The sequence below is a fragment of the Carassius carassius genome, chromosome 50, assembly GCF_963082965.1.
Source record: "Carassius carassius chromosome 50, fCarCar2.1, whole genome shotgun sequence".
In the NCBI taxonomy this organism is placed as follows: domain Eukaryota; kingdom Metazoa; phylum Chordata; class Actinopteri; order Cypriniformes; family Cyprinidae; genus Carassius; species Carassius carassius.
This window is the reverse complement of record NC_081804.1, coordinates 12,137,166-12,160,569: the sequence shown is the minus strand read 5'-3', so window position 1 is coordinate 12,160,569 and position 23,404 is coordinate 12,137,166. Positions and strand designations below refer to the sequence as shown.

The 23,404-nt window shown below is 35.4% G+C and overlaps 1 protein-coding gene across 1 annotated transcript; it reads left to right on the top strand.

Annotated features, from left to right (window-relative positions):
- Window positions 1-164: 164 nt before the first annotated feature.
- On the top strand, window positions 165-21,727 carry LOC132133248 (calcium and integrin-binding family member 2-like). Its single transcript, XM_059546044.1, has 6 exons — window positions 165-477; window positions 3,466-3,500; window positions 11,912-12,023; window positions 18,001-18,148; window positions 18,338-18,533; window positions 20,559-21,727. Exons 1-6 carry the CDS (start codon window positions 427-429, stop codon window positions 20,578-20,580), a joined length of 564 nt encoding a protein of 187 aa, XP_059402027.1. The 5' UTR covers window positions 165-426; the 3' UTR covers window positions 20,581-21,727.
- The last annotated feature ends 1,677 nt before the right edge of the window (window positions 21,728-23,404 follow it).

The following is a 23,404-nucleotide window of genomic DNA, read 5'->3' as shown; positions in this document are numbered from 1 at the left end:
ATATATATATATATGTATATAAAATAATAATAATAAATAAATAAAAATTTTGGGGTATATTAGAACGAAATAGTCTATACTGTTTTCAATGTGTTCGGTGCTGCCCTCTGGTGGTGTGACGTGTTAAAATCGGTTCTTAAATCGTTTCCATTGACAGTTCAGAGTGAGAGCGAACAGCGACAGGACGAGTATATGACGCGCGCGTCAGGAACGGTACGCGACAAACAAGTGTAACGTTTCTTGAGCTGTTAAAGTATTTATGGAGAGTGTCGCCTTTACCACCAACAGGCATAGGCTACTCCAGGAAAGACTGGAATTTCATGCTGCCTCCCAATTTTCTCGACTGGCCAAACCGTGGACATAAATGCCTAGAACAGAGAAGACCAATGTGATGCATCTGCACGAGAGGAAAATCACTCGATTAAGATGGGTAATAAGCAAACGATATTTACTGATGAACAGCTAGACGCCTATCAGGTAAGAGATTGTTTAGTCTTCAGCGTTAATTACAGACGAAAATCTGCAACAAAATCAAGTTTTGGGTTAAAGAATGAACAAATGTGTTTTCTTTCTTTCTTTCTTTCTTTCTTTCTTTCTTTCTATATATATATATATATATATATATATATATATACACACTCACACACACAAGCAAGAAAAAAAGAAGCTTATTTTGGATCATTAAAAAACAAAACAAAGCAAAAAAAAAAAATACTGGCATTTTATATGAGGCTTCTCCTTGTTCTTAGTTCAATGTCTGCAGCAATCAAGCGACTTTATTGTCTTTCACATTGCACCGTTTGTAGGATTTTGCAGGAAATTAGTTTAAAATGGATTGATACTAATCTTAGATATTAAGCTTGAGGTGGACTATTTCTAATTCAAGTATTTAGTTATATAAAATTCCTAATGTTCTTAAAACAAGTATTAATCATAATAGCCAGCACAGAGAAGTAAGGAATTATTATTTATAAATTGTATTATCATTATTATTTGCTTGTTGTGTGAATCCTAAGGTCTGAGCATCGAGACATTTCTGAGGACGTCTGATCATATTGTTCTTTATCCTCCTCATGCATGAACATGAGAGAAGGTCTTGCTTTTGTCTTCTGGCGAAACATCATCTCCAGTCTAAGGACCCAGTGAGACTTAAATATTAATACCAGTCTAAGAATATACTCAGAAACCGCTTTCTGATTAGTCAGCTGTTGGAGTTTCTTCTGCTGCTAGAAGCTTTATAGTCCTGTTTTAATATATATATATATATATATATATGTGTGTGTGTGTGTGTGTGTGTGTGTGTGTGTGTGTGATGTGAATGGTTTGAGTCAGATATTAATTACATTTGAATAGTAGGCTTCTGAGTTTCCCACTTGCCAATCAACGAAGTGCATTATGAAGATCAATGAATGTGTTGTACTACTTGGATCATTGAAGCTTGGCCATTTGGCTGATAGACTCGTTCCTTACAGCAGCCAAGTCTTATCAAGTCATTCATCGTGCTGTAAAACAGAATTAGGCTATTGGGGCATAATATTGTACAAAAATTAGATACTTTTTTTAAGGCATACAAAATGTGCCTCGGAAAAGGTATTCGCCACTATGTTGTAATATATAGCTCATAAAAATATGAATTTAATCCACTTCTAATTTGATTCAGTTCAGAATATTTTTTGGTATACTTGAGTTACTGTATGTGTTAATGTTTCTTACATATAAATTCTGTAAGTCTACAGTATAGTGTTTCAAATGGATTTAAGCTAATTTTTTCGTGAATTAATCATTAAAATAACTAGCTCATAAGAATTGTTAATTGCATAGTTGTATAGTAGTTGTATAGTTTTTTATTTTACTAACTATAAAAAAAGGTTCTTTAGAGTTGTTTGTCCATAAATTGGAATACACTAGTCTTGCTGGATGTTTTGGATACACTAAAAAGAACTGGTTCATCAGTGTCGTTTGTTCAGGAATCAAAATATACCGGTTGCGCTGCATGTTTCTGATTCACTTAAAATAACTGTCTCAAAAGTGCCATTTATTCATGACTCTGAATACACTGGCCACGATGTATGTTACTGATTACTAAAAAAGTGTCTGCTTTAATAGTGTAAGTTGTTTGTGAATCAGACTTCTATGGTTGCGTTTTTGGTTTTTGATTCACTAAAATTACTGTTTCATAAGAGTAATTTGTTTGTGAATCAGAATATGCTGATCCCGTTGTATTTTTGTTTTTGCATGCAGCCTGCCAGGCCTCTAATACTAGGATGTTTCGTACCATCATTTCACAGTACAGTCTTTTTATTCCATCCTGTTCAATACAGACTTAAAATTCACGTTCATAACTCAAGCAAAATATAATTTCTCTTCCTGTGAGGCTGAAGATTCAGTCAGTGCAGACTGGGTGATTTACTTTCTTTCCACCTCTACCAAAACTGAAAAGAAATCAACCAACCATAGAAGTACCATAAAATATCGCCATACAAATATTAATAGAGTGCTTTGTAACAACGCAGCAGTGAGAAGTATTTTACTAAATGCCAGCTGCTCTCGTAACTTTATGACGTGATTATAAGAAGTTATGAAGAAGCTATTTCTTTCTCCGAGGATGTAATGTCATTATTAGATATGTGGGCTTACGTTTCTGGTAACAATTTAACACCCTTTGTGCTAATAACTCACAGCTGTGGCCTTACCTCACATCTCATAGATGCAAGCCTCAATATTTCAAATTAATGAGCAATTAACAGTACTCAAACGCTAATGCGTGTATATCACAAAACGGTCTTCCGAGCTGCTCCTCTGATTTGGGGGATGGGCTTTTTTTAAGCATATAGTTAGCTGGCTGGGTGTTACATCATAAAAGAGAGCTTAATCATTAGTTAATAAATCTGTCAGCTTGGGTTGGCACCGCTACAGTAAATGCAGAGGTAAGAAAGGAGCCACAGATCTGTGAACAGTTTTATAATGGGTTTTTAGGCGATTCGTGCTACAGTTGGTCAACAGCTGTTGCTGTTTCCTGCGGTCATATTGCCAGGCCTCATTTGGCAGGCTGTTTTTTGTGATGGGTAACACTTATCAAACACCGTGAAACATAAGAGGCATTGTGGGTTAATACAAAAAGCTGTCAAGGAGCTCAGGTGTTGATCCACGTGCAGTCATGCAGTGTGAATGCAAAAGTGTTGCATAACATGCCAGAGATGTGGCCTGACAAGAGAACATGAATTATTTCCTTTGCTTTTATTATTTTTCAAATTTAAAATAACTCAAAATAACTCAAAGGCGCTTTACACTACCTTTCATAAGTTCGGGTCAGTAAGATTATAATTTATCTCATTTTTAATTTATTAAGAATTTAAAAGTAAGAAATTAAGAATTTAATTCAACAAGGGCACTTTAAATTAAACAAATTTAAAGTTATGCATATGTGTGCTCAGAGAAGTAATTTTGTTTCCTTTTTCGTCTTAGGACTGCACCTTCTTTACACGCAAGGAAATTCTTCGGTGAGTATAGACATTTTTTTTTACATTTTCTGAGCTTATTTTAGTAAACAATTCTTTAGAATTCTGCAGAATTAATTTAAACATGGTATCATTTGTTAATCGAAAGTCCAATATGAATATGAAAGCTCTTTCATGATCAGTGTGGGCATAATTTAGCAAACTATTCCTTTTGCAGCTATTGTGTTATGGTATTGTGTGTTCTACCAGTTCATTCAACTCTGCTGCGCTCCACTGGCTCTTGCTAACCTAAGATCTATAAATCTCTCTCGCCCCATTCATACATCTCATTTTCCCCTATCAGCAGTTCAGCTCCAGTGATATTCATCCACGCTCATTCATACAGACCAGTCTGATTTTAACAGTCCGCTGGCTTCATTAGTATTCCATTCACAGGCTGTGCGCTATTTGTTTGAGTGAAATTCAAACGGTTGCTCAGATGAGACCTGAGATCAAATAAAGAGAACCTGACCATTATAAAGGTTCTTTTTATGGGAAAAGTACTTTATGTGAGCCACCATTTATGCAAATTTCTAAACTCAAATCTAAAGCTCTGTTCCAAAGCATACCTTTCTGTCCTAAGTAATTTGAGTAATTTGGAAGACTTCACATCAGCAACAAAACAAATACTGGATAAAACTTGGGTGGTCCAATTTTTTTCTCGACTTTGTCATTTGGAACATACAAAGCTTCGTAAATGACACGCAGAAAAGAAAAATAAGTATATTGTTAGCATGATTTACTTATTCGTCCCTCGTTTTACTAAATTGTGTGCACAATTGACTATTTACTAATTATTTACTAACACAATTTACGTTACGCTACAATATAAAAATCGGCGTCACTTTGACAGTGAATAACTTTACATCTGAGGCGTTTAAATACTCCATTTGTCCATTATTTTTATTTCTAAAGATACACGACAATGTATAAAGGGCTCCATTACCTTCTATGTTACATTATGGCCCCGTAGAAACAGTTTTTGTAAAAATAGGCTAACGATTGCGTCATAACCACTCGACTCTCTGTCGCACAGTAGAGAAATTACCGTACAGACAGAAGGAGAAGCTCGCAGGCAATCGGGGAGACGTCAAGAGAGAAGCCCATAGATACAAGCCCTGGCGTTACATTTTAAAATACTATACAAAATAATTAATCAGAATAATTACTCCTGCTCACTCGCGCCAAAGAACTCCCTGCTCAAGCTAGCCGTCTCTGCAAGATTAACGATGGCAGTTTGAACGCACAGCTACTAGAAGATTTACATCTGTCAGACAGGTTGCTGACGTCATCAATCTTAGTTTGAGTCTGCGCGTCAGAAATGGAAGTGCTAAAAATCGCTAAAAATGGGCTTCACTTGTCTCAATTGAGTTCCAATGGGGTCGCTGTGTCCATTTCTTTTACTGTCTATGGTTGCAACACTTGTGTGTATCGGAGCGTCTGTTAGCAGCTTCCTATTTCATTTTAGTAATATAAAGTATAAAGGAAGTTTTGTTTTTGAATTTTACTGTATTTATCTGCTGCTACTACTGCTGCTATTGCTTTTATCATGCTGATAATTTTTTGTTATTTTATTTTGTAAACATTATCAAATTGGATATACATATTTTAATAATCATCACCTCTTTCAATAGTGACTTTTATAAACCAGTTGAAATTAATGTAATTGAAAATATGCATTAATTCAAATACATTTACCATCTTTGTTGTCACTATAGCATATTCACAAGTATCAAAGTGCAGTTATGTTGTGACAGGAAAGATCAGAATCCACAAAACACTAATTGCATTGTATACATGTAATGTACAGTATTCCCATAATTTACATTAACATAGAAAATGCACAAATGCAATATATACAGAATAAAATTCATAAATGTTTTAAAAGCTGCGATTATCCTTTGAATAGTTCCTTTTACAGTACAAGTAACAAAACAGTGATTGAGTACGTTATGTAATGGAGTGCAATATCAGTTTTTACATGGATAGTAGTAACAATGGTCGTTTGGAGTGCTCTGGTTTTCCACTAAAGGGCACTCTATTCTGCGTCACAGTGTCATGGACTTCATTTCCCACAAGCCACCTCCTGATTGAACACACCTGTTCCTTATTCTATTGTTACCTCTGCCTATTTAAGTCTGTTTATTTGTGCTATTATGTTCTGCTAGTCTTAACATAATAGGTTTGTTTTTTAAGCCTGATAACCAAGATTGCTGTTTCCTGAGCTCCTTACTATGCCAAAGTTTGTCTGATTTTGCGTATGACCTTGTGCTTGCCTGACTGCAATTGCGGATTACTCCTTGTACACCATTAAACTTCTGCTTTTGGATCCTAACCTTTGGCTTCCTTGCAGTTTTGTGACAAAACTTCGCTGTTTCATGGATCCAGCAGTTAAAGGATTAGTTAACTTTCAAATTAAAACTTCATTATAATTTACTTACCCCCATGTCATCCGAGATGTTTACATCTTTCTTTTAGTCAAAAAGAAATTAAGGTTTTTGATGAAAACATTCCAGGATTATTCTCCCTATAATGGATATCAACGACTACCAACAGACTCCACACGATACCAGACGAGGAATAAGGGTCTGAAAAGTCTCTAGTCTGGACACAGAAAAAGTGTTGTAAAAATGCCTTACATTGCCATATTAGCATGTAGCTAATTTATTTAGCTGTTGTTAAATCATTTTTAATGATCTCTTTTACAGCGTTCTCAAAATGCATCTTTGATTAATAGCATTTGATGTCCTGTCTTCTACCAACAACCCACAGGAAGCATTTTGTATCAGAAGCCAGTGTTCTTTGGTGAGAATCATTTGTCCTGCTAAACAAAGGAGAGAGAGAGATTACATCCCATCCAGCTGAGATTTACAGCCTCGCTTTGTCTGCAAGAATGTGATTTCTTTTTTGCTTTTTTGTGGCTCTATCAGAATCTTTCCCTGATAGGCCATGCAGCAAGCAACAAATCGTGTAATTGTCTTTAGCCACCAACACAACATTGCCTCGGTTGTAAGTCCTTGTTATATACATAACGCTGTTCTATTGGCCTAATGCTGCAGCGATCAGTGTAGCTGTACTAATTGGCTTTCAATCAGAAAAGTTTGTTCATATGATTAATCGCTAAACTAGAGTCCCATCACTAAGTTTATCTGCCAGCCTCAATTAGACAACATGGCTGCGCTCCAAAACCAGAATTTTCTGTACTTATCTTGTATGTTCTGAGTTTTTAAATAAAATATAGCATATATAAATCTATATGTTGTTAAATATTATGTACTTATAATTATTTAGCATATAAACAAAGAAAACGATGGTAACAGGATAGTTAAACCGTAGATTAAAATGCGTCATTGCACACGACTGCAGTGAGCACACACATTATAGTACTGTTAAATAATCTTATCATGTTGTTTATGAGACCGGTTTTATGTCACCCTGGCCGCTGAAGTTGTATCGAATGGAATTATTGGTCTCAAGTTGCAGCAACTGTAGCTTGATCTGAATTACAATTAGAGGCTGTTCACACAGAATGTTTTTGTTTTGCATAGCGCTTTTCCAATGTTTTTAGAACCATAAGCATATGATAGATATACGCTTGCATCTCACATCTTTTGCAGCATCTCGCATGATGCAGCATTCTACACCGAAATCTATTTTTATAACTATATGTGCATAAATTGACATCACATGTGCATTTTTATTTATTTGACACTAATATGTATAATATTAACATAAACTGCAATGTAAATATATATACTTTAAAGATGTAAAAATCTTTTTGAATCCTCTGACGACTGATTGGAACTGGAATTGAAGAAATATTTAGAAACATTGCAGATTTAATGCTTATAATGTCAAATTAGTTAAGTGCATAAACTGTGTTGAATGAGTGTGATGGCATTAAACATTTAATCTTATAATAAATACAATCAAATCTATATATGTGAATTTTTATACATTTGTACAAGACATAGTCATATTATAATGTAGAACATAGATCATAAAGAAACATCCACCGTCGAGGTTAAGTTTGGGTCATACACTTTTCTACAATTTCGTCATCTCATAAAAATGAATTTACTACTCAAAGAACCTACTTATAATGCCATGTTGAAAGTCTGTATGTGAAAGGGTTCGGATTAAGATGCTCATGTACTAGAACATGTAAGAAAATCCAAATCTGATTTTATGAGAATATATTGTTTTATGAATTAGCAATTGATTGGTTGAAACTGAGACTTTCTGTGTAAACACTGTTACCTGCGTATAGGATCGCTTTTCAAACCTTACGAAAGACCTGGAACCCAATTTCTTGATTAGGCGCAGACTTGTAAAGTATAGCATCAGGTCTGCTTCTTTCCTGTCCATGATAACATAAAGAAATAAAGCCTTGTGTTTGTTATTTGACCTGGCTGTTGTCCATTCCCTATGTGCATTAGGTATAAATAAAACAAATTGCCTGCTTTCTGTTCTAATAGGATTGACATAATGCTCTCGGGTTTCAGGATATGCTGTTAATCGCTGTCGTTTGAAGATCAAGTGTCTACTTTAAGAAATTGACAGCAGATACAGGAGAAAGGGGCACAGTGTCATCTTACAGTCAAACAAACAAATTACGGTAAAACAGAAGCCTAACAACAGGCTCTCATTGGCTGAGCTGTAGTTAGTGTATTTTCCCCAGTCTGACTCACGAGGACATTTCCAATGCTGTGTACAGAATACGACTTACATTTTCTGTCTGTCAGAGACAGAACTGTGTAGGAAATTCAGTAGGTATCTTCCTACTTTGCTGTGTTTTTCTCTCAGTGACTCAGTGAGCTTTGAGATTTGACGAGTTGGTATGAAAGTATCAGTGTTTTGATGTTTGAATTACTGGCTATGACATATTGATAATGAGAAATATGGGTTATCTTTAATCATCAGCAACTCTATGCCACTTGTCCCAACTACAAAGTTTCTATTGATGTTCCTTACATGTTGAAAGCTTTCATTACCCAAAGCAATCGTCCTTCTATTCCAGTGGCCTTTTTGAGACATTTTGTGTGATGTGAGATTAATAGATTGGTCAATGACCCCTCATGATGTTTGCTCTGGTGTGTAAAGCTTGAAAGGATAATAGATATGATTCAGGATGCTGCGCTGCATCACGTACAAATGATTTACTGCTGTTTTCTTGGCCAAGTCTGTCTGAGTCCCTGGTTGTGGATGTAGCGACAGTTCAATGAGATTTTATTATTATCCAGGGGATGCTTTTCTACAATGCAGTCTTTAAAAACGTGCATGACCGTCTTTAAAAAACTATAGAATAAGATGAATAATAATCAGAAGAATACAGTGGATTTTCACAAATAGAATACATTTGGTGACTTGTTGCTTTTTTAAGGTGCCAATCTCATGTTTTTTTTATAAACCATTAACAACATGTCTCAATCTTCTGAACTGTACCCAACATTTAAAATGATACAGCATTTACTAATATTTCTAGTTACTGATTCTGTTTAAGTAATAGTTATTCCAGAAATAGTTGTCTCATCTGAATCAGGAGAGATAAATGCACAGATCAAGCACTGTTTACAAGTAAAAGCAGCCCAAAACAGTTCTAAACGAATATGTCAGTGGATTTTGATGTGAAATAATAACAGCGGATGGACTTTTTCATTGTATGAAACATTATGGATTTTGGACTTGAAAGTCTTAATAATGGATTTGTTTCTTACAAACACATTTTCAGAGTTTCAGAACCAACTTACCTATGATACTACCTAGTACCCAGAATTGCTTCTCTAAAGTTATTTTGCTAAGATCACATGAGCAGCTGGTAAAGGTCTTCTTGTTGTTGTTGTTTTTGCTTTGTGGCTGTAATACCCATCTAATGATGAAAACCCTCAGTTTTCATAATGAAACCCATCCTACAGTCCCCTGGTGACTCATGATGGGTCATGGACTTCCCTGGGAAAGTGAATAAGCCTCACCGTGATGTGTAGGTGCCCTTTTCATGTATGCATTGCATGTGGTGGGTTAAAATGCATTTATTAACAGGGCTGAAGCATAACAAAGAGTCTGCATCCTTGAAAGGGGTTAATGAGATGTTTAATGCATTACTTTCTAATGGTCATTATAGGCTCTGCTTATTCTTCAGCAATGAACCATTACTGGCTTTTATCTCATGTGCCCAGAGAGCTTTGTAACCCTCTGCTTTCATTACCAATTCACTGGGTGCTTTAATGCACCAGGATGCTTTGAGCAAACTGCAACATATTCCACATAAAAATTAGCTTGTTGGTGTTAAACACGTGGGTCTCTGGAATACCATACAGCTACTGCTGGTCAAGTCAAATAAAATATAATGCCTGTGTCTCTTTGACAATGCATCATATATCTGAATGAGATTGTTGGAGATGATTTGTCTAGGGCTTACTCGTGCAACAAATAGGGTGCTGTAATTGGTTGCTACTTGGTCACAACGGTGTTTTGAGTGTTTTTGCGTGTTGCTGTGTACTTTTTTATGATGCACTCTTGTTTTTTCAAACAGTTTGCAAACCTTATTTGCATACAACTTCTGACAACTCTATCAGTGATGTTGTTTTTCATTTCAGTAGTGCCAAGCTGCCATCCAGTGTTTCGTAAGTACTTCCAGCTCTTACATAAGATGTGTCAGCCTGAGTTGATTCATGTGGATGGGTTGTCCCTCTGCAATGACACTGAGATTGGTTTTGATAACAGGGCCAGTGGAGCACGAGAAACAAAATGGACAATCACTGGCAAATCTAATGAAGTCTTGCACTTTATCACCTTCATAAAACACTCCGTTTCTCATGTTCCTCACACATACCCACACAATCCACCTAGCTGTTATAGGTTAGCGTATAGTTATCAGCAATCGTTATGGATTGGCTTGTATTTCCTTGCATCCTGATTGGAAGCCTGTGGTGCAACAAGAGATGTTTCTCTTTTCTTGTTATTACGGTTGGTACAAGGTATCATATGTACTGTACAGTCGTCAATACTAGATATTTTTCTACAGCCTCTGCTAATAACACGTCTAGCAAAGCTTTTTGTCTGAAAACATGTTATAACGTGCCATAATATAGATGTAATGGGCTGCAGTTGAATGGGCTTTTCTATTGACTTCTGCGAGCTTAAGTAATCACTGATCATACTGAATCACATGTTTAATCACCTCAGTGTAGTGCAAAGTAGTGTTTCATATTAAGTATATTATTGGTTTAAAATTTCATATTTACTGGTGTTGGAAAAAAATACAATTTTTGACTATCAGTGCAAATTATTAATTGTTTTCTTTCCTCCCCAAAGCTTCATCAGCTGTCTACATTGTCGTTTGTCCCTGTGGTACTGAACTTATATCTTATATTTTTTATTACTGCTTCAAAGGCCTGTTACAGTGTCCACTTCCCTCTCTTGTTGCCACGCTCAGACTGAGTCGTCAGTTCACCGCTGACTGGCAAGTCTCCAGAATGTGCAAAACAAATAAACAGAACGGGCTTGTGAAATCTGCATTACTAATTCCTCTTATGCTGATTCCTTAATTATACTGGGTTTGTGAGTGTGGTTAACAAGTGAATTTTTACAGAATTTATTACATGCATTTATTTGTTAAATGCATTTAGTTTCATCAATTGAGATGATTTAGGGATTAAACATAAACCAGTGCTGATAAAAACTGGTGAACCTTTTTTTATGTTTAGATGTCAACGAAGAAACAAAACAAAAATGGGTTAAATAAATGGGCTTTTGTTTTGTTTTGTTATTGCCTCACCAAACAACATTTTCTATTGTTGTTTATTTGTTTTTTACTTTTCTTTTCATGCTTATGTTTGTTTTGCTTTTTGTTTCATTTCATTTTGTTTTGCTTTTTGTTTTTCTTTTGTGTTAAAAGATTATAATTTCTCCCCAAATATGTAATTTTAACTTGATTATTGTTAACTAAAATTAAAAATCATATTAAAATTAAACTACATACATTAAAGCTAATAAATAAAACTGTATACAATTTGCTTTATATATATATATATATATAAAGCTTTTAACAATACACATTGTTTATACATTACATAAATTACATTTTCAAAATAGTGTGTCAATGCAAAAGTACAATAGTTAACACTCTATTTTCAGTTAAAGGCAGTTCATCATTGAATTCAATGATGTCATCATCCAGCTGTTCAGTTTAAATAGTGTCTGTTCAATCAAGTCAACGATAACGCTGAAATTAAGTGTCCACAAAAAAGCAAGCCAGAGGTGACAGCGGCAAGGAACCAAAACTCCATCTGTGACAGAATGGAGGAAAAAAACCTTGGGAGAAACCAGGCTCAGTCGGGGGGCCAGACGTCCTAGAAGTCAAAGGAACAATGATGAACGGGAGTAACCAGTTTTCACTTGTTTCTGCATTGCAGCTTGCATGGAAGATACCACGAGCTGGCTCCACATTTGGTTCCAATGGACTACACCAATGACCCTGATGTTAAAGTCCCTTTAGCCCTCATAGTCAACATGCCGGAACTGAAGGTAATGTTAACTATTCACTATAGAATTCCACTTCCAATTCACATACAACAGCATAAGGGGTGCAGAAATATGCTGGTGCCTTGTTTAAGCAACATGATGCTTGTGCAATGACCCTCTCTGCACTTTTAGTTTATATCATATATAATAGACACTTGTTTTTATAGGACAAAATTGGTTTTTAATGGGCACACTGGCTGGGCTGTTTATATGACATAGCACAAGCGGAGGAAGTGAGGGATATTACACCACTAGTTTTTTGAAAGTTAACGCTCCATGAGATGGTGCCATTTCAGCAAATTATGTTAGCGCTTTAGATTTTCCATTGTTGTAAAGACACATACGTTTAATCGGACTAGAGTGCCTAGAGATCATTTATAGGATTAGCCAATAAGAGCATTAGCATTATACTAGCATTAAAGTTATAATGATGTTATAGAGGTAACTCTTTATTACCACCATTCCTGAGCTGTTTCTATAAAACTTTTTCATATTATCTCCTTTCAAAGATGATCTTCTACCTTTTTAAAACGTTTTAAAGCCTACTGTATCTTATTTGATATGCAAATTTCAGAGGCCTCTAAATGATCAGTATGATCAAAACTTTGCTGAAAAAAATGATCTTCAATCTACTACATGCCTTATATCATCTGATTTATAGTTTATGTTTTTTTTTGCAATTAAAGGGACTTCAAACATCCCACTTCAGGTTTGGCTCATGTCTTTTTGCCGTGAAGTAAACATAAGAAAAACTTATATCCCCCCACACACAATAAAAATACAAAACTTTTATCATAAATCTATTCTTTTTTTTAACATCATCCTACTAAGACATTATTGGGAGATAAAGAGTGACAACTGATATTTATATGTATTTTATGTAAGTAGTCTATTATACTGTTATTGGAGCAAAATGTGCAAATTTACATGTTTTTTTCCCCTCAGAGTATGAGCTCCAAATTCTCACTATATCATACTTAATGGTCCAAAAGCCTGATGTATCAAATATGTTACTCAGAAAAAAAACCTTAAGACCAAACATAAAAAAGAGAGATTCTGTTATTTTATATGACAGGTTTACGGGGTTAAAGAAAAAGTTCACTCAAGCCAAAAATGTATTATTACAGTCATATCGCAGGTCAAATCTCACCTTTCCTTAATAATTCAGAGCCAACCCTCAGTCAGACACAATGTGTCAGATGTTACAGTTCCAGATTCAGAATGAGCCCCATTATGTCCCTCTTGCTGGAGAGATATTTTTACCACCCTGTAAAGCCGTCAGATGGATGAAGGAGCTATAAACCCAACCCTAGGAGGTGGATGATTCTGATGGAGACCACTCAAGCTGAGATTGATGAGGCTACGACAGCTTCCAGTTCGTAAAGATCCTCTCAGCCTTCATAAACATAAATCTCCGCCCCCTTCAGTCTGATAATTAGCCTTTTTGTGCAAAAGTGGACATCTACTAGTACAAAGGAGTTTTTTTTTCATTACTCATGGATGGATGTTTTCTGTGAAGTTACCCATAAGGCAATCTAATCAAATTTTCTTCGATTCGAATTAATTCAATCCAATTTCAGATTCGGAAAGTTCCTAAACCTTGCAACCCGATTTTATGTTCAATAACATTTGCATTACATGTATTTCAAACAAAACAGTGCATTCAGAAATAATGTCAATAATCAAGGTTTTTGCCTTGATGACATATCTAAAAAAGAAATAAAAAAATAAGATAAAATGTATGTCAGACAAGATTTTTTTTTTTTGTCAAATAGATATAAATGTTAATATTCAATCTCCTCAAATGACCAGTTTGGAGTATGTAAGACATAAAACAGATAAAACAGGCACTGCACATATAGGCAAATTATTTTTGAAACAAATTAGGAAAATAGTAAGATTCTAGATTTTACCTGCTTGATTTCTTTATGATCTTCACCGTCTAATCCAACTGAAGTTTCATTTGATAGTGGTATTTACATGAAGACTATTCAGTCCGATTAAATCATTAATCCAATTACTAAAAGATTATTTGGTGCATGTAAGTTGTAGCTGACGTGAAATCATGCCTGAAGTTTCTTCAAATTGAACAAGGACTTGAACAAATCCCTAATCTGCAGCAACATATTCTGAACTGTTTGTGCTACTAACATAACATAAACCTCAAATCCTATGTGTAATATTTGCTCTTTTGACTGTGTGATAGTAAAACGGGCACAAAAATATCACTTGGGATGGTTGTGTTTATAATTATGCAAAGGGTGGTGAGTTTTTAAAGCAGAACTGAGACATCAGGGTTGATCCTGATCTGCTGTGTTCATGTTACTGTTACCAGACCTGTTGAGTCATCTAGTAGCACAAGGCATAAAAATTCTTGTAGGCCAATAGACGGTAAGAAATATATGGGCGCCAGTTTGAGGAGTCAGCCTTTCTACATTTTATACATGACTCACTCAGCAAAACTGCCTCTGCTGCACACATGCTTATGTACAGCCAAACATTTGTACTCAGTGGCCAGGCCTACACATAATCTGCAGATGTTTTCTGCATCTACTTAAATTTTTAAGGGAAAATATATTAATTAATTAATTAATTAATTAATTACTAGTTTGTAAAATATAAAAAAATAGCTTGGTATTATATGGTTTCCATGGTATTTTTATGGTGACAACATTCTACCTTTTTTCTTGTTCTATAAAATTAAAAATCACAGATTTCCATGCAAATATCCAGATAAATTTTGCACAGGGTTGTTTCTGTTAACTAAAAATATTGCAGTCATTGAAATTAAGCTAAAATAAAATAGATGAAAAACCTTTTTGAAACTGAAGTAATGAAAATACTAAAACTAAAATAAAAATTAAAAGTTGAATTTAAAATTCTCAAAAAGAAAAACCAATAAAAATGACAAAATAACAAATTTGCTAAAACTTAAAAACTAAAATTAAAATGAAAACTTTTAAAATATATCGAAATATTACTAAATACAAAATTCTGTCGTGAAACTCTAGTTGGTGCAGGACGTCAAGTTCTCAATCTGACATAATTACATCATTGTTCAGATGGCACAGCTGATTGGTTCTTTACGTTTCAGCAGCCAATGAGCTTGCTGCTCAACTTTTAAATACTCTGCAAGTGCTTACTGTAGCCATTGCAGCACGCTTCAGAAATCCTCCACCTTCCCCAGCTCCACCTCTATAGATCTGTGATGGGGTGATTTCATCTGTTGTATATGAGGTTATTTCATATTTGTTATATGTGCAGCAGCAGTGTTTCCAACATGCTCACAGCAGCATGTCTGTGGATGTATTGGCAGTAGAAAGTCTGCCACAGCAGAATCAGCATAGAAGATCTATTCTGCCGAGACCAAACACAATAACACTGCCATGTATATTGTCAGGGTTTTGCACTGACACTGTTTGTCTTATGTTTTTCTTTCTTGTGTCTATGTCTTGTTTCAACGTACAGTATGGGATTTTTGGCCACCAGGGGTCACTCAATCAAAATAATAACATAAGACGTACTTTGATGACGTCGGGAAAGAGCGTAGGCTCATGGGAGTTGTTGTTCATAGGAACACGCGCTCTGTCGCTCCCCACATTCCTCACTCATTTTAACTGAGGCCGGCGACACACTGGATGCGTGGCGCAAGCGTCTCAGCTGCGTGGCGTGTCAGTTTTTAATTCGGCTCCCATGTAAACAGGTTAGAGCTTGCAGACTGCCTGCGTGAGACGGCGTCTCAGGCGCGGCTCGAGCCGCGCGGAAAACGCGTGCATGCTAGAAATAGAACCGACGCCTATTTTTCACGCAACACACAAGCGTGTTGGAAGCGTTTCCAGGCAAAATATAATAGGAAAATATGTTTATATGTAATTTTGTACACAAATACATATTAATGACAGTTTGATGTTTGAAAGTCTATAGGTTGACATGAATTCCGATATAAATGTAATTTAAAAAATAAATAAATAATTATCGATTTTCAAATATTGAACCTGTCAAACATAGTCTATTTTGCCGTCAATACTGTTGACGGTGTCCTTTATCAGTAGGCTTTATATTTATGTTCAACATGAAGTATAGATATTGTTGTCATGAAGACAAGAGCCTGGTCTGTCAGCGGTCTCCCTCTATGTCACCTACAGCAGCAGCAGCGCGCCGCGCCGCGTCAGGCATGGTTCTGGTGTGTAAAGACCTATGGTAAAGACACAGAAAACGCGAGGCAGCCGCCACGCTTCTGGCACGCAGCAGAGACGCCACGCAGCCAGTGTGTCACCGGCCTTAGTATTTTGGCAATCACGTATTTTCGAACGGAGAGATATATGAATTATCAGACCCCTATCAAATCAATATTCCATCTAGCTAGTATTAATAAATGTTAAAAAAACACTGTTGCCTTTCGTTAATAATTATAATTACGTTTATACTATGATATCGAACAAGATAGTGAACTGCATTTGAAGCTACTTTATCCAGCTAGATATAGAACAAATGTAGATTTACATTATACTCTACATGAGAGCTAGTCCGTCTGCGTTTTACACAAGACATCATCGTTTCACAAAATATACAGATAGATACAGTTAGCTGAATGGATGCATACCTGTTTATTAGAATGCAAGCATCTCTCTGTAGTTTCAGCTTGTCACGAAGCTCTCTCTATCTTGGAAATGCAACTCCAATATTTACCCGTGTCTCGTTTCTTCTCTTGTCCCAAAACCTTCTCAGGTCATTTATTTCACCCGTACGTTTGCGATTCACAGAACGTGCAGGCAAAGCATAATCATGATCCATAACTAAGTTATTGATTGAGGTATAAAAACTAATATAAACAATATAAATATAAAATATAATAGTCTCGATCAAGGCTAGCTACTACTTTTTCTTCTTCGTCTCGTCTTTGCTTTTGTTCACCTTTGTATTTGGCGGTACCGCAGGAAGTTAGATAAACTAGAGGGGTCAAAGTTTATATGACGCCATAGACGGGCGACAAAACGGAAATAAAGAAACGTGCCGTGTCTTCTAATTAAACTATAATTTTCTAAACTATAACTTGGATTTGAAAGTTCGTGGAAACTGTCGGGATAATGTAAGTACACAACTAAAAAATATATATAACATAGATATAGTGATATCTGCTATTTTTAAAGCAGAAAAATTACATATTGCGCCTTTCAGCTCTGTCTCTATCTGTGGCTGAATATGTGTCTGTGTCTCCATCTCCGTCTCCCTGTCTGGTTGGTCTTGTGCCCTTGTTTTGTCTAGTCCTTGTAATTCCATGTTCTTGTCTTGTCTTGTTTGTTCGTGCCTTTTTGCTTTTATTTGTAATATTTTAGTTTTTCTATTTCTGATTCTTGGTTTTGTTTGATCATTCTCTTAAGTTGGTTAAATTGGTAATTATTTTGTTACTTTACTTTTATTAGTTCATTGGTTTATATTCTTTGTCTTGGATTTAACTTGTGTTTTGTGGAGCTTTGTCCTGTCTAGTCTTGTGTTTGAGTTCCTGACCTGTCCCCATGTGTCCTGTCCCGGTTCTACCTGCCTGGCATCTGGTCTGTCTCCAAAGTCGGTGGTCAAGTTTCTGAGCTCTGCTCTATGGTGCCTTGTGTGGTCTTCTCTATCAGCCTGGTCTTGCTGCCCTCTCTGTTGCCAAAGTATTCTACCAGTTGTTTCCTGAAGCCTTCCCAGTGGCCTTCCTTAGCTGTTCCTGTTTATTGTCTTCCTGTTGTGGTATCTTGTGTACTTCACTACCTCCTTGTATCAGTCTGTCTTGTAAATAAAACCTTGTTATATCTCACTGCAATTGGGTCCTCCTTCCCAGATCCCTGATAGTATATGACCACGCTAAACTCCCCAAGAGATGTCATGACAGAAAAACTATAATAGTAAATAAATCATACTAAAATTACACTGATATTGGAGCCTTTCTAGTTCTTTTTATATTATAAACCTAATAAAACATAACATTTTTGTTTTCTAGGAGAATCCATTCAGGAATCGTATTGTGGAATCGTTTTCTGAAGACGGCCAGGGAAACCTCAGCTTCAACGACTTTGTGGACATGTTTTCGGTTCTCAGCGAAATGGCTCCCAGAGAACTGAAAGCCATTTATGCGTTTAAAATATATGGTAAAAGTAATTTTTCATGTACAGTCCACAATAACAAAATATTTGACTAAATTAACAATGTGATTGTCACAATTCACAGTTTTAGGGGATGTAATAAATATATATATTGCAACTTTAATAAACGATGCAGCAAATTTATAACATGAACGCCTTTTGTGGTTCATTCTTATCTTCTTGTTTTGTTCTTAGACTTCAATGTGGATAATTACATCTGCAAGGAGGACTTAGAAAAGACTCTGAACAGGTTAACGAAGGAAGAGCTAACACCAGAGGAGGTTAATCTGGTGTGTGAGAAGGCCATCGAGGAGGCCGACCTGGATGGAGACAACAAACTCTCCTTTGCCGACTTTGAGAACATGATCTCAAGGGCTCCTGACTTTTTAAGGTAAGAACAATGGATATGAAGTGACTTATTTCCACAGATGTATTCTAAAAAAATTAGTTCAGTTTTGATGTTATTACTATAAATGATAGTAACCAAGATGGTGGAGAATACGGGCAAAATTCTCATTATAAATATTTCATTCATCACTGACATATACTGAATAAAACAGTCAAATCTAATTCGAAAAATTACAATTTAATGCTTGTTAGAGTACTGTGGTTTTAGCTTAGCAACATGCTAACATCAAACTCACTGACATAAATTTATTAAATCTATTAAAGTGAATTGCGTGTTGAGTCTACACTATTGATGTATGATGTATAGATTTGCTGCTTATTTAGATTTTTCCAAATCTTTTTTTTTCAGTTAGCATAATGCCTTAGCATAATGCCTGCTGCTTACTAGATTGTACTCACTAGATTTGAACACTAATGATGCTCATCATCTTAGTTGGAGTTAATGTGTTCATATCAGACATACAAAGTCCTTATCAGTGTAAAGCCAGTTATGCTACTTGCTAACATTCTAGTACGATCTTTAATCTGGAGGCACACAACTATAATTTGGATTATACAGGACTTTTTGTTCTGCACAGCTGTGCCTCACTGACCACATGACTGAGAGGGTCAGGAAGGTTTTGTACCAGTTTTGACCTGAATGCCAAACAAACCTATTATTGCTTTCATCAGCTTTCAGTCAAATAGAGAATTACTTTCTTGAACTCTCATAGAAAGATAATGTGGAAGGGATTTAGGCCCGCAGCATTCTGCTGACTGTACTTTTGTGTTACTTAAAGGTGAAGTGTGTCATTTCTGCACTATTGAATTACAAAAAAACAACGGTGCTTGTATGAATCAGCAATTTACCACTTTAACAGGACCTTGTACCCCTAAATCAGATCTCATAGACTCATTCATTATAGGGTTTGAGGATAAACGTGCTACAAGAGACACATTTAATTATGTTTCAGTTTGTTTTAATCTGTTGTGCTTCTTACCTCAAATAATTAATTGAAGTGCTGTTGCATAATCACTGAGTAGCCAATTCACTAAAAACTTTTGCACATAGTATTTCAACACAAAAACCTGTGTCTTATTCACTATCCACTCACAGTCCAGCTTAAAGGTGCTCTAAGTGATGTCACACATTTTTTTAGGCCTAAACATTTTTTGTCACATCCAGCAAACATCTCCTCACTATCCGCTAGCTGCTTGTCCCCTGAACACACTGTAAAAAAACGGGGTCTCTCTAGACACCACAGGCTCCACAAACAACAAGAAAAACAAACTGGGCTGTAATGAAGAAAAAAAAAACTAGAAAACATAAATAAACCAATAGGCACAAATCTTTGTAAATTCCTCCCTCACTGGCTATGTTTACATGGAAACGTTTTCTTTCAATCGGAATTAAATCATTCTGATTGATGAGTCTTTTAATTTAAATTTAAACAGTCGTTCAAATAAGTTAAGTTATACTGTATTCTCCTTTACAGGAAGTTTGTCTTTGACTCAAAAGCTTCAGTAGTACACAACAACCACACAATAGCAACAACAACATTATTAAGTAAAAAAAATAAATGACAGTAAAGGGTGACATGCTGTAAAAACGGTCCTTTTAAGAGAATGACACAGCACTTCCCCCTAATGACACATGCACAGGTGGTTAATGTCAGTTGTTGAAGATGTATGACAAAGGTTTGGATCTCTTTCTGCTATCTGGTGGAATTCCAAATTCATTTTAGAATCAATTTTATTATCAAAATGCCATCTGCGCCTCATCCTAGTTCTTCAAACTTTTTAATATCACATTGCTCAATTTTTATCAGTTACCGGTGAGACGGCAAAAATCGACTTTCATGGCGAAGACTATAAAATGCAAATCCTAAGAAATATATCCTGGGTTTGTTACTTTTTTGGAATTAGAAATGATTCCGTCACTTCAAGGACATGAAAAGGCATAATTTGATTTCGACTGCTCCTTAGTCTAATATGTTGTTTCTCTCTTTGTCATCTTTCTGTACTGCAGCACCTTCCATATACGAATCTAGAATGGCTTCAGTGGAAGACACCAATGCTGATGTTCCTTGAACAGACATGTCCACATCGGGGGATAATTGTCTGCTGTTGGTTTCCTTCATTTTTGGAATCACACTTGACAGGTTTACAGACTAATGCATAGCTGTTTCTTCACCAATGAAAAGTTTGGATCAGAAATCCCTTGTGTTTTCAGAGAGAGGAAATGGAAGGTTGAGGCCTTTTGTGGGTTTGACCCATGCACCTCGTCCTGGAGTAAAACTAATACGGATGTAAACCACTTTTATGGGCTTCTATCAATGTCCGTGGCACATTGGACGCCAATTTAACTTACTCTCCCACTTCTAAAACTCTTATTTGGGAATCATGGGCTGTTTTCATTAAGGAAGCGGCAAACAAACTGGACAAGATAGTGAGAGAGAGGGCCACAAGCACATTATTGGTATCAGCGCCACTGAGACAGTTTTTTTTCTACAGCTATGCAATCTTTGTCTATAAAATTTAAAATGCATGAATTATATTACGCTCCCCACTTTTTCTTGTTCCTTAATGTCCCTACAGCCTCACCATTTCACAGACTAAATACTTATAGAACTGGAGCATGACGACAATCATATCTAAATGTTCTCCAGTTGAATGAAGGGCTCTTCCATCATATGTTCTCTAATTGTCTCTGCCATTTACTCTCCATGTATTTGTCCCGCCCGCTTATCCCTCTATCCCTTCTGTCCTAACTTGAGGTGTTGGCGTCAAACTGTCTCTTACCTTTTTTCGATATTTGATGTGATAGAGGGCATTTGACTTTTAATAAAGATTTTCTGTCAGTTGTTGACTAAGTGCATCTATTGATATTTTGAGGTTAATGCTTGAATTTGGTAACAACGTATATTATTTAAAGGGACAGTTCGCCCAAAATTTCCGTCATCATTTACTCACCCTCATGTCATTTCAAACCCGTATCATGTTCTTTCTGCAGGAGAAATTAAGTAGAATGTTCATGCCACTCTTTTCCAGAAAGGACAAAAATCACCACAAAGAGTAGTCTATGTGACTTCTGCAATAAATTGCAGTGTTCAGAAGCTTTTTTGAGGGACAGCTCATAATTCATGATTAGCAGACAATTTTGACATCTGCTGTAGCTCTCAAATCTGGTTTGTGTTCCATTTTGACAATTAAAGGGATAGTTGACCCCAAAATGAAAATCATTTTTATTCATCATTTACTCACCCTCACATTTATTTTTTGTTTATGTATATGTTTATATATATTTGTTTATGTTATGTTATATATATATATATATATATATATATATATATATATATATATATATATATATATAAATGTTTATATATATATATATATATATATATATATATATATATATATATATATATATATACAATGAAAGTTGGAACAACATGGGTGAGTAAATGATCACAGAGATGTAAAATTGTTGCATATTTGAATATAATTTTAGCAGGACCCCAGTCGTGGCCCTGTTTTTTTTTTTTTTTTTTTGTCCTCTCCTTGTTCTTGTTCAAGCCCCACCCAGCTGTGAGCCAGCCTTAACAATAAAGACGGGCAGACATCCTGTCGTATTCCACTTTAATGACTCTTTAAGCTGAATGAGATAGTTAGGAGCGGCGCTGCCTCAGCACTCGTATGATTATACACAGCATGCTCTGAGCCCGGTAAATCTCTACCCAGAGATGCACAGAGCTGTCCTTGGCCATATTAGTTCAACTGATGATTTACTGGGTCAGACACTTTCTGTCCTTTTATGAGGGTACAACACCATTTCAAATGCATTACATTGTTTTTGCAAGGAGGTATGGCTTAAAATGTAAATGTATATGTTGTGCTTTGTTTTGGTGGATTCTTTTATTTATTTTTTTATTACTCTTTGGGTTGCCAGGGGATTGCTTTTTGGTTGCCAGAATAGCGTTTGCTATGGCATAGCTATTTGGATGCTAGGCTGTTTTGGATGGTTGCTAGGCCAGAGTCCCACTTGAAGTCACCATATATGTATATATATATATATATATATATATATATATATATATATATATATATATATATATATATATATATATGGAACCCCATTTGAGCCACATATGAAAAAGAAATCATGCTTTTATTGCATAAAAATAAGTCATGAAAGACTGCATCATAATTATCAGATCAAATAGTAGATTTGTCATAATGTGGATCTCATAATTTTGACTTTATGACTTGTTACAATTGACTTTTTATCTACATTTTTGTCATCATTGTTTCTCATAAGTTATGCTTTTATCATGATGACTTTTATCTCATAAGTTCAACTGTTATTGGCATTATCTCATAATTTTGATTTTGACTAGTCACTTTACTTTGACTTCATTGTCATCACTGACTTTTTATCTGATTAATTTCAACTTTGATCATCTTGACTTGACATTTCTCATAACTATCTCATTATTGTTTTAGTCATAAAATGACTTTTTAATCTGATCATTTCAACTTTTTGTCATTGATTTGTTGTCTTCATATCATAATTATGAATTTATCTCAGATTTCTTTTCTTTTTTTTTTTTTTGTAAAAACATCTCGTAATAAAAGTCTAGGGAATGGAACCCATTTTACCATCCTCTGGGGTAATATCTGAATTCTTATTAAGTTTATAGATGATCTGTTCTCAATAAACCATACAGATTAGAGATATGATTCAGTCTAATAAAAGTTTAATTGGAGCACGCATATAGCAGCTAAAAAGAAAACAATTCACCAAAATGACCCGGAAATTAAAATCATTTAGACACTATTATGTTGTTCCAAACATGTATGAAGTTCTCTGTT

Excerpts from the sequence above, each read along its gene's own strand:
- LOC132133248 (XM_059546044.1), top strand. The coding sequence starts at position 427 with ATGGGTAATAAGCAAACGATATTTACTGATGAACAGCTAGACGCCTAT. Across the intron at positions 478-3,465 it reads AACAGCTAGACGCCTATCAG|GACTGCACCTTCTTTACACG; the intron begins GTAAGAGATTGT and ends TTTTCGTCTTAG. Across the intron at positions 12,024-18,000 it reads TCAACATGCCGGAACTGAAG|GAGAATCCATTCAGGAATCG; the intron begins GTAATGTTAACT and ends TTTGTTTTCTAG.